Source organism: Scyliorhinus torazame, chromosome 27, assembly GCF_047496885.1.
Source record: "Scyliorhinus torazame isolate Kashiwa2021f chromosome 27, sScyTor2.1, whole genome shotgun sequence".
In the NCBI taxonomy this organism is placed as follows: Eukaryota; Metazoa; Chordata; class Chondrichthyes; order Carcharhiniformes; family Scyliorhinidae; genus Scyliorhinus; species Scyliorhinus torazame.
Window position 1 is genome coordinate 16,242,626 of NC_092733.1, and position 17,537 is coordinate 16,260,162.

The 17,537-nt window shown below is 49.2% G+C and overlaps 1 protein-coding gene across 1 annotated transcript; it reads left to right on the plus strand.

Annotated features, from left to right (window-relative positions):
* The first annotated feature begins 13,457 nt into the window (after nucleotides 1–13,457).
* On the plus strand, nucleotides 13,458–16,675 carry LOC140403252 (uncharacterized). The gene has a single exon (XM_072491023.1). The coding sequence runs from the start codon at nucleotides 13,728–13,730 to the stop codon at nucleotides 15,237–15,239; it is 1,512 nt and encodes a 503-aa protein (XP_072347124.1). The 5' UTR covers nucleotides 13,458–13,727; the 3' UTR covers nucleotides 15,240–16,675.
* Nucleotides 16,676–17,537: the final 862 nt, after the last annotated feature.

A 17,537-nucleotide genomic window follows, 5' to 3' on the forward strand; every position in this document is an offset into this window, starting at 1 on the left:
AATGGAATACAATGAAATAAGGGGGTCGCCCATATAAGGCGAAGATGACGAAAACTATGTCAGGACTTAGACAAAGGGTCACCTGGACTCGCAACGTTAGCTATTTTCTCTCCCTACAGATGCTGCCAGACCTGCTGAGATTTTCCAGTATTTTCTCTTTGGTTTCAAGAACCAATCACTGAGCGTTGTCAGGCAGAACAGTGTTCCTGACCAACCCACCGTTTGCCAGTTAACCAATCAAACCATGTCCCTCCAAAGCTCAGATCCACTCAGTGCCGAGGAGTCTGGTTTCTCCTCTCCAAAATACAAAACCTGGGAACACAGTGTCCTGGCAAGCAGGCTGCTCCTACTTTGAATATTCTGCTAAACAGCACAACCCGATTATCGGTCCACGGACCAAAATGATCAAAATAAAATGAAAGAAATGGGAATTAAGGAAATAAGGAACAACTGTTAAATAATATTATATTATTATAATAATAATATTAAACAATATTACACAGAGATCCAACTACTAGATATGGTAAAATGTCTATTTCTTTCTTCATTGACAAGCCAGAATAAAAGGATGATGGAGCCGAGTCCAGTACACCAACAAGGTTAATGAGAGCAGCAGAGATGAATCAAAGAAAATGAAAAGGTCTTGCTTATTTAGCATTTTATGATTACGGCTCTAAGCCTTTATATTTATTAATTCATGAAGTACCAGAGATAGGATATTTTGCTCACATGGAGAGACTGGATTGTTGTCCTCGGTGTCATGATATACACCAGTATATCATGGTGCAGACACACACACTGATGGACACACAGCAAGACCAATCAACACACACAACACCGCAGCCAATCTCCAGTTAAAGCACACTCACTATAAAGACAGGGGGCATCAGAGTTCCCGCTCATTCGGGATGCAGCCTCCTACAAGGACAGAGCTTACAGCTTACAGCACAGATCCTCACCATGTGCTGAGTGCATAGACTGGTTCGGACAGGCATAGGTCTTTAGTTTAATCTAACATTGTGTTAACCCACAGTGAAAGTATGTTCAACAGTTTCACACTCAATAAAATAGTGTTGTACTATTTTAAGTGTTGGTGGCCTGTATGTCTTCCACGGATCCAGAGCACCCAACACATCATGATACCAGGAGTTGAGGGATATTAGAACTTCTTAGACTTACCTGCAAGTGATCTGCCTTCCACCAGCATACAGTCATCCTGCAAAATGGACAGCGTCCGCCCGCCGCCGCCGCTCCGCATCACCGGTAACCTGGGGGCCAACTGGAAGATATTCAAACAACGCTCCCAGCTCTACCTGGAAGCCACAGATCAGGAAGATGCCTCAGAAGAAGATCAGTCTCTTCCTATCCACGGCCGGGGAACATGTCATCCACATTTTCAATTCTCTCACCTTTGCTGATAATGAAGATAAATCAAAATTCAAGACGGTCCTCCTCAAGTTTGACACTCACTGCAACATAGAGGTGAATGAAAGTTTTGAGTGCTATGTATTCCAACAGCATTTGCAGGTAAGGATGAACCTTTCCAGTCCTTTCTCACCCACCTCCGCATCCTTGCGCAGTCCTGTAATTACGGGCCCACCTCCGACTCCATGATACGCGACCAGATCGTTTTCGGTGTTCAGTCGGACCCCCTACGCCAGCAGCTCCTCAAGGTAAAGCAGCTCACCCTAGCGACCGCCTTCAAGACCTGCGTGCTACACGAACACGCCACTAGTCGGTATTCCCACATCCAAGCGGCTGAAACGGCGCGGCAAGGTCTCCACGAGGCAGAACGGGTCCAAGCAATCGAGCAATTCCAGGGCCTCAGCCTGGATGAGGGCGGCCATTTCGCGCGCTTTTCGCGCACTCCCGCGCTTGTGCGCACCGGATGAGGGGACGGCGATGTCGCCGAACGTACTGCGCAGGCGCACCACATACGGCCGCACTGCACATGCCCGGTGGCGCAACGAACGTACTGACGCTACAACGTGCGGCAATTGTGGCTCCGCCCACTTAAAGTGGCAATGCCCTGCCAAATCCCGACAATGCCTGAGATGTGGCAAACTTGGACACTATGCTGCTTTATGCAGATCAGCTTGGCCTGCCAATTCATATCACTCCGGCAAGAACTCGCAGGAATGTCCGGGCCATTCAACCCACGGTCACCAAGTCCGATGCGGACCTACTACCCGATATTGGACCCGAAGACACCTTTTCGAATCGGTATCGTTACAAAAAACAGGGTGTCCCCGAAACAAAGAATCCAGCCTCTATCAGTATATAGCATGGATCCAGACGATGAGTGGTGTGCCACCCTGACGGTCAACCAGTCCCAAATACGATTCCGCCTGGACACTGGTGCCTCCGTCAATCTCATTGCGCGGTCTGACCTCCAAAACCTTCGTGTTAAACCAGCCATCCTCCCATCAGCCTGTCAGCTATTAGATTATAATGGCAATGCCATTGCTGCCCGCCGCTGGTGTCAGCTCGAAGTGACGCACAAGTCACGCAAAGCCATCCATCCCTTTGAAATCGTGGGCTCCTCGAAAGCCTCCCTGCTTGGCGCGCAGGCATGCAAGCTGTTGAACCTAGTTCAGAGAGTTCACTCTCTCTCCTGCTGACGGGTCTGCCTTTAAGGACACCGACTTCAGGGCGCAGCTCGACACCATTATCAACCAGTACCACAAAGTTTTCGAGGGCATGGGCACGCTCCCGTACACCTACAAGATTTTATTGAAACCGAATGCCACGCCTGTGGTGACGCACCTCGCCGGGTCCCAGCACCCCTTAAGGACCGCCTCAAGCAGCAGCTGCAGGACCTCCAGAACCAAGGAGTGATTTCCAAAGTCACGGAACTGACCGACTGGGTCAGTTCCATGGTATGTGTAAAAAAGCCTTCTGGCGAATTGAGAATTTGCATTGATCCCAAGGATCTAAATCGCAATATCATGAGGGAGCATTATCCAATTCCAAAGCGTGAAGAGCTCACATGCGAGATGGCTCGCGCCAAGCTCTTCACCAAACTCAACGCCTCAAAAGGATTGTGGCAAATCCAGCTTGATAAATCCAGCAGGAAACTTTGCACATTTAATACCCCCTTTGGCAGATATTAGAACATAGAACATAGAACAATACAGCGCAGTACAGGCCCTTCGGCCCACGATGTTGCACCGAAACAAAAGCCATCTAACCTACACTATGCCATTATCATCCATATGTTTATCCAATAAACTTTTAAATGCCCTCAATGTTGGCGAGTTCACTACTGTAGCAGGTAGGGCATTCCACGGCCTCACTACTCTTTGCGTAAAGAACCTACCTCTGACCTCTGTCCTATATCTATTACCCCTCAGTTTAAAGTTATGTCCCCTCGTACCAGCCATATCCATCCGCGGGAGAAGGCTCTCACTGTCCACCCTATCCAACCCCCTGATCATTTTGTATGCCTCTATTAAGTCTCCTCTTAACCTTCTTCTCTCCAACGAAAACAACCTCAAGTCCATCAACCTTTCCTCATAAGATTTTCCCTCCATACCAGGCAACATCCTGGTAAATCTCCTCTGCACCCGCTCCAAAGCCTCCACGTCCTTCCTATAATGCGGTGACCAGAACTGTACGCAATACTCCAAATGCGGCCGTACCAGAGTTCTGTACAGCTGCAACATGACCTCCCGACTCCGGAACTCAATCCCTCTACCAATAAAGGCCAACACTCCATAGGCCTTCTTCACAACCCTATCAACCTGGGTGGCAACTTTCAGGGATCTATGTACATGGACACCTAGATCCCTCTGCTCATCCACACTTTCAAGAACTTTACCATTAGCCAAATATTCCGCATTCCTGTTATTCCTTCCAAAGTGAATCACCTCACACTTCTCTATATTAAACTCCATTTGCCACCTCTCAGCCCAGCTCTGCAGCTTATCTATATCCCTCTGTAACCTGCTACATCCTTCCACACTATCGACAACACCACCGACTTTAGTATCGTCTGCAAATTTACTCACCCACCCTTCTGCGCCTTCCTCTAGGTCATTGATAAAAATGACAAACAGCAACGGCCCCAGGATGCTGTTCGGGATCATATCTGCATCAGAAGTGTTCCATAGGATTATGGAACAAATGATGGAAGGCATTGAAGGTGTTCGCGTCTATGTCGATGACATAATCATTTGTTAGTCGTCTCCAGCGCGTATTCAGACGTATACACGAGCATGGCCTCTGCCTCAACAGGGCCAAATGCTCTTTTGGTCAGACGGAACTCAAGTTCCTCGGGGACCACATCTCCCAATTGGGTGTGCAGCCGGATTGCGGACAAAGTAGCTGCCATCACAGCTATGAAAACACCAGAGGACAAGAAGGCGGTCCTCCAAGTTCTGGGCATGGTCAATTCTCTAGAGAAATTTATCCCTAACCTCGCCTCTCATACCACGGCTCTCAGGAACCTGGTCAGGAAGACGACAGACTTCCAATGGCTCCCTGGCTACGAGCGCGAATGGAGAGAACTCAAAGCAAAACTGACCACGGCCCCGGTCTTAGCTTTCTTTGATCCAGCAAAGGAGACCAAAATTTTGACCGATGCCAGTCAATCCGGCATTGGGACAGTGCTCCTGCAACGTGATGAGGCCTCATCATGGGCCCCCGTTGCATATGCATCACGTGCAATGACCCCCACGGAGCAGCGCTACGCGCAGATAGAAAAGGAGTGCCTTGACCGGTGTGGTTAGGTTTCACGATTATGTCTACGGACTTCCTCAATTCGAGACCGACTATCACCCGCTGGTCAATATAATACAGAAAGACTTGAACGATATGATACCTCGTCTCCAGCGTATTCTTCTCAAGCTCCGGCAATATGACTTCCAGCTGGTATACACCCCAGGCAAAGACCTCATCATTGCTGACGCTCTCTCCAGGGCAGTCAACACTCCGTGTGACCCAGCGGGATTTGTCTGCCAGGTTGACGCCCATGTGGCATTCGCGGCCTCCAATATACCTGCCACGGATGAACGCCTCGTCCAAATTTGCCGCGAGATGGCGGCTGACCCCTTGCTACAGCGTGTCCTGCGCCACCTAACGGACGGGTGGCTCAAGGGCCAATGCCCTCAGTTCTATAATGTCAGTGATGATCTGGCGGTAGTAGACGGGGTTCTTCTAAAACTGGACCGCATTGTCATCCCGCATAGCATGTGCCAACTTGTCCTGGAACAACTACACGAGGGCCACCTTGGCGTGGAAAAGTGCCGCCGACGGGCCCGAGAGGCAGTGTACTGGCCCGGCATTAATGAGGACATAGCCAACACAGTGCTCAACTGCCCCACTTGTCAGCGTTTCCAGCTGGTCCAACCACGTGAGACCCTGCAGCCCCATGAGTTGGTCACGTCACCATGGACCAAGGTGGGCATCGACCTGTTCCACGCTCTGGGTAGAGACTATGTCCTGATCGTGGACTACTTTTCAAATTACCCGGAGGTGATCCGGTTGCACGACATCACCTCGTCTACCATCATTCGTTCATGTAAAGAAACATTTGCTCGACATGGCATCCCGCTCACGGTTATGTCGGACAATGGCCCCTGCTTCACCAGCCAGGAATGGTCCAACTTTGCCAGGCGGTACAATTTTGCCCATGTGACATCCAGTCCCCTGTACCCCCAATCCAATGGCAAAGCGGAGAAGGGAGTACATATAGTCAAACGGCTCCTATGCAAGGCTGCCGATGCTGGGTCCGATTTCCACCTTGCCTTGCTGGCCTATCGCTCCGTCCCGCTGCCCACTGGCCTGTCGCCAGCCCAGTTACTCATGGATCGTACCCTGAGGACGACGGTGCCGTCCATCCATGTCCCAGACCTCGACCACGTTCCGGTCCTTCGCCGGATGCAGCTGTCTCGTGCACAGCACAAGGCGGCTCATGACTCCCGTGCAGCTGATCTCCCTGCTCTGGCTCCAAATGATAATGTCCGCGTCCATCTTCCGGATGGGGGCTGGTCTGCGACCTCTGTTGTCCTTCGGCAGGTGACCCCCCGCTTGTTCCTGGTCCGTCTACCGGATGGCTCTATTCTGCGCCGCAATCGACGTGCCCTTTGTCTCGTTCCATGCTCGCCACGTGATCCTCCATTGTCGCCTCGCCCTCCTGCTGACCCTGCCACGGACCTTGCAGAGCTCCCTGTCACTCTGCCACCCGACTCTGGCGCAGTCCAGCCCGCTCCTGAACCGGCGGCTCTCGACCCACCCTTGAGGCGGTCAACCAGAATTCGTCGCCCGCCTCAGAGATTTAATTTATGAACTTTGCGGACTTATTGACTCTCTGAATTGTTTCATTGCTTTGTTTGATCGTTTCCCTGGTTTGTATATAGTGTTGATCTCGTTACTCTTGTTGCATACTGCTTCTCTGCACCAGGCACCTTCCCATGTAAATAGCTTAGTTCTCATGTACGTAGTCCTGTAAATATGTCTTCGCCCCCCACACATAGTTAGGAACATTCTCACCATACATTATTTATTGCCACACACATACATTCTTTTATAAATGGGGAGATGTCATGATATACACCAGTATATCATGGTGCAGATACACACACACTGATGGACACACAGCAAGACCAATCAACACACACAACACCACAGCCAATCACCAGTTAGAGCACACTCACTATAAAGACAGGGGGGCATCAGTGTTCCCGCTCATTCGGAATGCAGCCTCCTACAAGGACAGAGCTTACAGCTTACAGCACAGGTCCTCATCATTTGCTGAGTGCATAGACTGGTTAGGACAGGCATAGGTCTTTAGTTTAATCTAACATCGTGTTAACCCACAGTGAAAGTATGTTCTACAGTTTCTAACTCAATAAAATCGTGTTGCACTATTTTAAGTGTTGGTGGCCTGTATGTGTTCCACGGATCCAGAGCACCCAACACATCACTCGGAATAGAGCAGGTTAAGTGGAGATTTAATAGAGGTGTTCGAAATTATTAAGGGTTTTGATTGTGTAGAGAGGGGAGACATTTTTGTTTCCACTATCAGAAGGGTCAGTAAGCAAGGGCGCCACATGGCACAGTGGTTAGCACTGCTGCCCACGGTGCTGAGGATTTGAATCCCAGCCCTGGGTCACTATCTGTGTGGAGTTTGCACATTCTCCCCGTGTCTGCGTGGGTTTCACCCCCAAAAACCAAAGATGTGCAGGCGAGGTGGATTGGCCACATTAAATTGCCCCTTAATTGGAAAAAATGAATTGGGCACTCTAAATTTATTTTTAAAAATGGTCTGCACCGACCCTTCGGATGAGCACCCATATCCACTTCCCCAACCGCCCCTCCATTCCTCCATAACCTGACCTGCACACCCCTGGACACGAAGGGGAAATTTTAGCGTGGCCAATCCACCTAACCTGAACATCTTTTGGGCCGTGGAAGGAAACCGGAGCATCCGAAGCAAACCCACGCCGACACGGGAGGAAAGTGCCAACTCCACACATTCAGTCACCCGAGATCGGAATCAAACCCAGGTCCCTGGCGCTGTGAGGAAGCAGTGCTAACCACTGTGCCATTGTGATGACCATTACATTAAAGGTGTCACACAAATAAATGTTGCTGCTAAGAGAGAGGTGGAGATGGGGAGCGGTTTAGGGATGAGTCAAACCTAAGGGTCTAGACGGCTGAAGGCACAGATACAAGAGCAAAGGAGTGGGGGATGCAGAAGAGGTGACAGTTCGAACCACGCAGTGTTATTGGAGGGATTAAAATAGAAGTTAGAACTGGGAGACAACCCAACTGTCCAAATCTCCAAATGATCAAGTAGCCCTAATCCATCCCTTTCGTGTATCTTCAAACCCCATTTTATTCACCCACTTATCACGTATAGTTTCTGCCTCAAATACCAAAGGAAGCATTTGTTATGTTCCTTGTGTTGTTCTCCAAGATAGCCAAAGTCATAGTGTTTACAAAGAACATTGAGCTATATGTTTAAACCAAAGCCAGTTTATTTTACACTACTTGAAATGGTTTGCACACTCGACTGAGTAACAGTTAACAAAATAACAATATTGAATCTATGTTACAGTAATTAATTATCTCTCTCTAATACATCCAACACTCTAACTCAACCTCATACTATCCTTCTTCATCGGCTTCTCATCAGCTTCTCCCAGAATGCTAAGAGACGCATTCTTTTATCAGATAACTCAGCGATGCCATCTAGTGTTGATATACATGAACATCATCTTGTTAACCCTTTACTCTCCTTAGATTATACATACATTACAGCCTTGACAGAAAGAAATACTTGCATGTCTATTGCGCCTTGCATTTCTATAGCGCCTGCCACATCCACGGGCATCCACAAGTGTTTTTTTAACAGTCAGTGGAGCACCTTTGAAGTCACTGTTGTAATGTGGGAAACATTAAAACCAAATTTTCTATTGCAAGCTCTCAATAAGGCCAATGTGACAATGACCAGATAACTGTTTTTCTCGTGGGGCCTTTTAGATTCACCTGAGTCGGCAGAGGGGACCTGAATTAAATCATCTGAATGACAGCACCTCCAACAGTGCAGCACAGCACTCCCTAAGTCCTACAGTGGAGCGTTGGCTTCGATTTCTTTTCTCTCAAGTCTCTCGAGTGGATTTTGAACCCACAACCTTCAGAGGAAAGAGTGCAAGGACCATGTAGTTGCCAGTGAGTTGCGGCTGACTGGGAAATCAATTCTACAACTCTCTATGTCTGAAGAATCATCTCCGGCCTGATTTTATGCCCATAGCCTCCTCACCCTTAGCACCTCAACAATTAGAAATAGTCTGTCCCACTTCTCTTCATTTTAAACACTTCTATCATGTTGCCCTGTAACTCATGTTGTCACGACAACCTGGGCTATTGCACGGTCAATTCCAGCCCCACTTGACCCAGAGTCACAACACAGGTGAAATTAGATTTTATTTAAAATACAAAGAACAAAGAACAAAAGAACAAAGAAAAGTACAGCACAGGAACAGGCCCTTCGGCCCTCCAAGCCTGCGCCGACCATGCTGCCCGTCTAAACTAAATCTTCTACACTTCCAGGGTCCATATCCCTCTATTCCCATCCTATTCATGTATTTGTCAAGATGCCCCTTAAACGTCACTACCACCTCCTCCGGCAGCGAGTTCCAGGCAGCCACTACCCTCTGTGTAAAAAACTTGCCTCGTACATCTCCTCTAAACCTTTCCCCTCCCACCTTAAACCTATGCCCCCTAGTAATTGACCCCTCTACCCTGGGAAAAAGTCTCTGACTATCCACCCTGTCTATGCCCCTCATAATTTTGTAGACCTCTATCAGGTCGCCCCTCAACCTCCGTCATTCCAGTGAGAACAAACCGAGTTTATTCAACCTCTCCTCATAGCTAATGCCCTCCATACCAGGCAACATCCTGGTAAACCTCTTCTGCACCCTCTCTAAACCTGAGGTATTTTAGCCAAATAAATTACAGTCACCAGTTTGTAACTTTAAAACACAAATAACCATTTATTATGTACAGTATTACAATTAGATGGACAGAAAATGTAACTATTTACTACCCTTTTCCCAACACGCCCCTCTTCCTAATTTGTCCCACTGCCCCACGCACACAGACAAACACAGAGGGGAAATGGTAATGGAAAGGGAAGGAAAATATTAATAAAATAAAAGGATAAGGATCTTTGATGCACTGGGATGACTTCCAGTCAATGTCTTTCTGAAGTTCAGGCTTTTGTTTTGGTACTTCTTCCTTTTAAGCTTGAGATGGTTTTTCTCTGGCACGGTTGACTACTTTCTCTGCCGACTTGGCACCATTTCAGGTTCACAGCAAAGGATGTGCCGGCACTCACTGCTTTCAGAACAGGGCAGCACGGTAGCCTTGTGGATAGCACAATTGCTTCACAGCTCCAGTGTCCCAGATTCGATTCCCGGCTTGGGTCACTGTCTGTGCGGAGTCTGCACGTCCTCCCCGTGTGTGCGTGGGTTTCCTCCGGGTGCTCCGGTTTCCTCCCACAGTCCAAAGATGTGCAGGTTAGGTGGATTGGCCATGATAAATTGCCCTTAGTGTCCAAAATTGCCCTTAGTGTTGGGTGGGGTTAGTGGGTTATGGGGATGGGGTGACGGTGTTGACCTTGGGTAGGGTGCTCTTTCCAAGAGCCAGTGCAGACTCGATGGGCCGAATGGCCTCCTTCTGCGCTGTAAATTCTATGATAATCTATGATGAATAGAGCAGTTCTTTCACTTCAGCAAGTGGGAGATAGAGTGTGTGATCCTTTCACTTCCAAGGTCTAAATACTTTTACTAACTTCTCTCAGGAACAAATCACTGACTGTTGCCAGGCAGAACACTGCTCCTGGCAAACCCACTGGTTGCCAGTTAACCAACCGAACCGATTCCCTCCACAACTGGTTGCTAAAATCCACTCGGTGCCAAGGAGTCTGGCTTCTCCTCTCCAGAATACAAAACCTGGGAACACAGTGTCCTGGCAAACAGGTTACTTCAACTTTGAGTCTTCTGCTTAAAGACACATCCCAATTATGGGTCCATGGACCAAAATAAAAAAGTAAAAAAACGGCAATAAAGAAAACAAACAAGAAGGTCCCTTTCAATGCTCTTCCAGTAAAAAATACCCTAACTTTTGAATGGTTTAGCCTTTATTAATTGTTGTACTTCCTCCCAGTGGGTTTATACTCAATAGTCTTCCTGTAGTGTGGAGCCCATTTCAGCGCACTGTATTTCTTTTTTAAGTATGTTTATTAGAAAAAATGTCATAACAAACAATATAAACCAGAAAAATGTAAGAGGAAATGCAAAACACCCAATAACCATTAAATGTGGCAATTATCCTGCCCCAACAACTGACGGTGACTAACGCCTTAAGAAAGGAAATGGATAGTAGCCATCTTAGATAGAACCTCCCCACTGACTCCCTGAGGGGGAACTTCACTTTCTCCAACCAAGCAGAGGTACTGGACAGAGTGGGATATCTCCGAACCAGCAATATTTGCCTCCGGACTATCAGCGAGGCAAGGGCGACAACACCCGCCTCTACCCCAGACTGAAGCATCGGGGAATCCGACACCCCAAATATGGCCACCGAGGCTCATCATTAATTCTTTGCTCTCACATTTTATGCATTAACCGGGCAAACAAAGAGGGACTGAAGCAGATGCGGAACATTTATGTATCTACAAGACCTCGAATGATAGATTGATACAGAACAAGAGGCCATTTGGCCTATTATGCTTTGTGCTGGCTCCTTGAAAGATCTATCCAATGAGTTCCCCCTGTGAAAATCCCCTAGTCGCCACACTCCGGCGCCTGTTCGGGTACACAGAGGGAGAATTCAGAATGTCAAATTCACCTAACAAGCACGACTTTCGGGACTTGTGGGAGGAAAGCGGAGCACCCGGAGGAAACCCATGCAGACACGGGGAGAACGTGCAGACCCCGCACGGACAGTGACCCGAGCCGGGAATCGAACCCGAGACCCTGGGGCTGTGAAGCAACAGTGCTAACCACTGTGTTAAATCTGTCAGAACACGGCCTGCCGGTCCTTCTGGCATTAGACGCATCTTCGCCTTATTCACCCTATCAAAACAATTCACGATTTTAAACACCTCGATTGCATCTCCTCACAACTTTGCCTTTTATCTCTCTCTCTCTCTCTCTCTCTCGATCTTATAGAAACCTCTAAAATTCTAAGAGGACTAGATAAGGGAGATGCAGGAAGAATGTTCCCGATGGTGGGGGAGCCCAGAACCAGGGGTCATAGTCTGAGGATACGGGATAGACCATTTAGGACTGGAGTTGAAGAGAGGCATGGGCTACTCATTCAGTCATATTAAGCAGTCGGACAGGTTCCGCATGAGATGCATTCAGAATATCATGGTCAGCAAGGTCAAAACGCCCAATACTTCAGAGAGCAGAAATGCATGGAATTGAAGCACTCACTATCAGAACCCAGCTCAGATGGAGTAGACATGGAGTATGTACAATTGATGACAAAAAGAGCAGCAGGGTGGCGCAGTGGGTTAGCACTGCAGCCTCACGGTGCCGAGGTCCCAGGTTCGATCCTGGCCCTGGGTCACTGTCTGTGTGGAGTTTGCACATTCTCCCCGTGTTTGCGTGGGTTTCGCCCCCACAACCCAAAGATGTGCAGGCTAGGTGGATTGGCCACGCTAAATTGCCCCTTAATTGGAAAAAAAAAAAATTGGGTTCACTAAATTTATTTTAAAAATGAAGAAAAAAAACAATTGATGATAAAGTCTCTTAGGTGGTCATGTATACGCAACTTAAACTTGGATTACTGCCTGTGTCGTAGGCTGAGATTAAGGTGCATGCTCACCGCAGACTACAGTGAACAAGCACAAGAAACTTACCTGGGGAGCAATCTCAACAGGCGGCATAGTTTCCTTCAAGAACTATAGGTAGCAAAGGACAAAAGATAAGCCAGAATGACTGAACGGTCTCAATATGAATCAGACCCTTCGTTCTTGCCCGTACTGTGGTAAGGCAGGCCTGGTGTGCAATCACAGCTAGGTTAGAAAGCACAACACGGTGGCTCTACACATGCAAGGTATGGTCATCCACAATAACAAAGGGAAAGCAATGATGACAAGGTCAGAAGACAATACTTCCAGTCATGTGAACGACATGGCAATGCAGTGGTTAACCCCGCTGCCTCACAGCGCCGGGCAGCACGGTAGCATTGTGGTTAGCACAATTGCTTCACAGCTCCAGGGTCCCAGGTTCGATTCCGGTTTGGGTCACTGTCTGTGCGGAGTCTGCACATCCTCCCCGTGTGCGCGTGGGTTTCCTCCGGGTGCTCCAGTTTCCTCCCACAGTCCAAAGATGTGCAGGTTAGGTGTATTGGCTGCGATAAATTGCCCTTAGTGTCCAAAATTGCCCTTAGTGTTGGGTGGGGGTTATGGTGGAGGTGTTGACCTTGGGTAAGGTGCTCTTTCCAAGAGCCGGTGCAGACTCGATGGGCCGAATGGCCTCCTTCTGCACTGTAAATTCTATGATAATCTATGACCCGGGTTTGATTCCCACCCCGGGTGACTGTCTGTGTGGAGTTTGCACATTCCACCCCCCCACCCCCCCCGGTGTCTGCGTGGGTTTCCTCCGGGTGCTCCGGTTTCCTCCCACAGTCCAAAGGTGTGCAGGTTAGGTGGATTGGACATGCTCCTCAGGGTGAGGTTACAGGGTGGGGAATAGTGCCTGGGTAGGGGGCGGCCTCTCGAGGGGTCGGTGCAGACTCGATGGGCCGAACGGCCTCTTTCGTTACTGCAGGGATTCTACGTGAGTGTCATTAATCTGTAAATATGTCTCAGAAACAGAGTGCTTAGAGAGAGAAGGTTGCTAAGGAACCAGCAACAAAGTTGTGTGTGACGCTCCACCTATGTAATAAGCATCACCTAGTGAGCTCATGGAGGTTCCAGTTTCTAGCCCCTACTTGGTGCCTTTAGCGACTCTCAGCGGGGTGACAGGAAGGGGCATTAAACCAGGCCTCAGCATCTGTAAATTGGAGGAGTAACATCAATTTCTCCCCAGCGCCCCCCCCCTTCAGGCCTGTGACTGCCTGTTGCAGTCAGAACAAGGTGCGCATCAGGTGACAAAAGGGTTAAACTTCATTGTGATGCCCCAGGGTCCATCAAGTTGCCAGCACCCACTGACCATGTTTACATATGAAGACCTGTGTCAGCTGTAGGCCAACCAGCTCCTGTGGAAATGGACGAAGAGCAGGCTCCAGTCCCTGAGGAAGGGGGGAACCCAGAGGAGGCACCACCCGAGGAAGCCCCGGAGGAGGCACCACCCGAAGAAGCGGCACCACCCGAAGAAGAGGCACCACCCGCGGAAGAGGCGCCACCCGCGGAAGAGGCGCCACCCGCGGAAGAGGCGCCACCCGCGGAAGAGGCGCCACCCGCAGAAGAGGCGCCACCCGCGGAAGAGGCGCCACCCGCGGAAGAGGCGCCACCCGCGGAAGAGGCGCCACCCGCGGAAGAGGCGCCACCCGCGGAAGAGGCACCACCCGCGGAAGAGGCGCCACCCGCGGAAGCCAAGGAAGCAACACCACCTGCAGCAACCCCAAAGGAAGAGACACCACCTGAGGAGCAAAAGAAAGAGGAGGCACCAGCGGAGGAGAAGAAAGAGGAGGCACCAGCGGAGGAGAAGAAAGAGGAGGCACCGGCGGAGGAGAAGAAAGAGGAGGCGCCCGCGGAGGAGAAGAAAGAGGAGGCACCAGCGGAGGAGAAGAAAGAGGAGGCGCCGGCGGAGGAGAAGAAAGAGGAAGCACCGGCGGAGGGGGAAAGCTGCGAAAAGCCAAAATCGGAAGAGGAGAAAGAAAAAGAGGAGAAAGAAAAGGCCAAAGAGGCTGAGGAATGTGAAAAGCCAAAATCGAAAGAGGAGAAAGAAAAAGAGGAGAAAGAAAAAGAAGAAGCGAAAAAGGTGGACGAGGGCTGCGCGAAACCCAAATCGAAGGAGGAGAAAGAAAAAGAAGAGAAAGAGAAAGAGGAGAAGGAGAAAGCGAAAAAGGCGGACGACGGCTGCGAGAAACCCAAATCGAAGGAGGAGAAAGAAAAAGAAGAGAAAGAGAAAGAGGAGAAGGAGAAAGCGAAAAAGGCGGACGACGGCTGCGAGAAACCCAAATCGAAGGAGGAGAAAGAAAAAGAAGAGAAAGAGAAAGAGGAGAAGGAGAAAGCGAAAAAGGCGGCCGACAGCTGCGAGAAACCCAAATCGAAGGAGGAGAAAGGAGGAGCAGCAGATGAAGAACACAATAAACCCCTAGAAGGCGCTTGCGCAGAGGCAAAATCAGACAAGGAGAAAAGGAGGGACAGTAGCGCAAAGCCAAAGTCAGAAGAGAAAAAGGCTGACGAAACCTGCGGCAAATCAAGCACCGAACAGGAAAGGGCAAAGCCAGCAGATGCCGGCCCCTGCGACAAACAAAAGGCACCGGAAGAGAAAGTCTGTACCTGCAACGGTTCATCAGCGGGAGCGAGCAGCGACAGGAACTCCCAATCAAGGCCCGCCGATTCCGGGGGCTGCAAGTGGAAGGAACCAAGAGACAACAATGACAGGAGCTCAAAGTCCGCCGCGTGTCCAAATGCGAAGGAATCTTTTTGCAGCTGCGGGAACCCGAAACCGTCGGGGGCCAAAACGTGTGCCACGGCGCAGCCGGGAATCTGCGCCTGCGGGAACAAGCACTCAGAACCCACCAAATCCTGCGGGCATTCGCACCATTAGGGCGTCAGGAATGCCCGACGTGAAATGGATTTGGGATGGTTTTCCACCGAGTTTCTCTTACGGAATGGGCCTGCACCGTGGAACGACCCTCGACCTACCGATATTAGACAAAACAAAAAGGTTTAGCTGCTAATTAATGACCAATCACTTGCAAAGAGGAAATGGAAAAGTGTGACACCATGGCAACATGGGGTTTGACTAACTTCACGATCTACTTCCCAACACCTTGAGGCACAGAAACAAATTCTCATTGAACCCACCACCCAAAACCACCAACCCCACCCCCCCTCCCTCCATCCTTTTTAAGCTGATGATGATTACTGGATTAATGGCAGAGAGACATGAGAATTCTTTCAATTTGAGTCGTTTGAGATGGCAATACAACAAGAGCCGAGATCTATTACTGATGACTTGTAGACACCTGGGCGATTATGTGATTGGTTGTGCACTCCAGCGATACTATATACAGGATAACATGAAGCCGAATCCATGCCACATCGTACGGTTATCAATGTCACCAACAGGAGAGGCCTGGTGGGTTTCCCTTTTATCAGATTCCACACCCTGTGGAATCTGAACAGATCGACCTCTCGTCTTGCCCGTCACGCAGACCTGTGGCCGAATGCGTCAGCAACTTCCTGCTGTACAAACCGAAAGAGAATCTGTTTACCCCCCACCCTCACTTTGCTGCTACAACATCTCAGTGACTTGCTGGAAATCTCGGCGCATGAAGACAAAGTTAACGGGTAACTAAGATAAGACCTGCCAGAGGGTCTTCAAAATGAAAGGAAGTTTAATGAGATGTCCAAATACTCAACCTTCGACCCCTGACTGAAAGACTGGCATTGTAAGATCCCTTATATTCTTCACTTATTGCGTGAAATCTCGGCTCATCTGTCAGTATCAGAATTTTGAATACCTCTCCATTCTTGAGACAACGTGTTTGCAGTCAGATATGGCGCCCCTAGATGCCAAAGGAATGACGGGGATATCGGGACAGGCGATGGTAATTCAGCCATGCCTCCAGTGTGGCTGATGACCATCCCAACTCCATCCACCCGTTTTGGCTCCATAATCCCTTAAATATCACTACATACCAGGACCGACTCTGCTGCCTTAATCCCAACATCTAAAGTATCATCTCTCCCCCCCCCAATCCCGCCCCGTCTAATATTTACCTCACAGCAGCCATCGAGGTCGTGTGGAGGGTAGTCAGCTGGCAAATACTCTGTGTAGCATCTGTTCAAGATAGTTTTGGATAAAGCTGAAGGACCTTCTTCAACCCCAATGGATCACATCCGTACAGATTACCAACCGTCACCACCTTCCCATCATAGCAGCTGGCTGCTTCCTAAATTAATCCTAATGCCTAAGCCTCAACAAACCTCAACATCAGAAGAACAGCACCCCCCTCACCCCCCTCCCTCCCCCCCCCCCCCCCCCCCCCCCCCCCATCCCACTGCATCGGTGTCACTTTTGTGTCCTCCGTGACAGTGGACAGAGACACCTAAGACATCCCTCTTAAAGCCCAAGCGACATCAGCATCAGCAGAATCTGCTTTGATGTCCATTCTAGGACTAGATTCCTTGCTATGCTTCTGGGATTTATTTCACCTCCTGGAGACATCAGAATCATGGGCAAGACCATCGCTGCTAACCGTAAAGACGATAGAAAATGTGCCACCGTAAATCCTTTTGTGTGACAATACTCGACCTCATGGGAGCTGCTCATTCTCAACAAAGTGCTGAGTAAGCGAATCTGAACTATGTTGGCAATAAAGAAACGTGTGTTGGTTCAGGTAGAGGTGGCATGTCTGTGTGAATTTATTTTCGGGGAGCTTAAATAGTCAGCGCACTGTAATTAATAGATATAAATGGCCAACTGTAATGCGAAATTGGTAGAGCTTAAGTCAGTCAAGAAGAACCTTGACTGGTCAAATCACATCTTGAACTTTCAGTGGTATGGCATTTTGTGCAGGGCAGTGTACTAACCACAGCCCGGGGAGGTCAGGAAGATGGTGAAAGGAGGGGTGGAGAGGGCTAAGACATGGATTCCATCCACCCAGGATCATTCCTTTCAGGTGTGAATTTAGGAAACATTGCTGTACACAAACGTTGGAAAATTTATCCAAGATGGCAATTAACGCTGGGGCAATCGATAGTTTTAAACCGGAGATTGATGGATTTTTGTTCGTGAGAGGTAATAAGAGGTATGGGGCAAACTCAGCACGGTAGCACAAGTGGATAGCACTGTGGCTTCACAGCGCCAGGGTCCCAGGTACGATTCCCCGCTGGGTCA

What these genes read in the sequence shown, in the direction of transcription:
- LOC140403252 (XM_072491023.1), top strand. Translation starts at nt 13,728, where the DNA reads ATGGACGAAGAGCAGGCTCCAGTCCCTGAGGAAGGGGGGAACCCAGAG.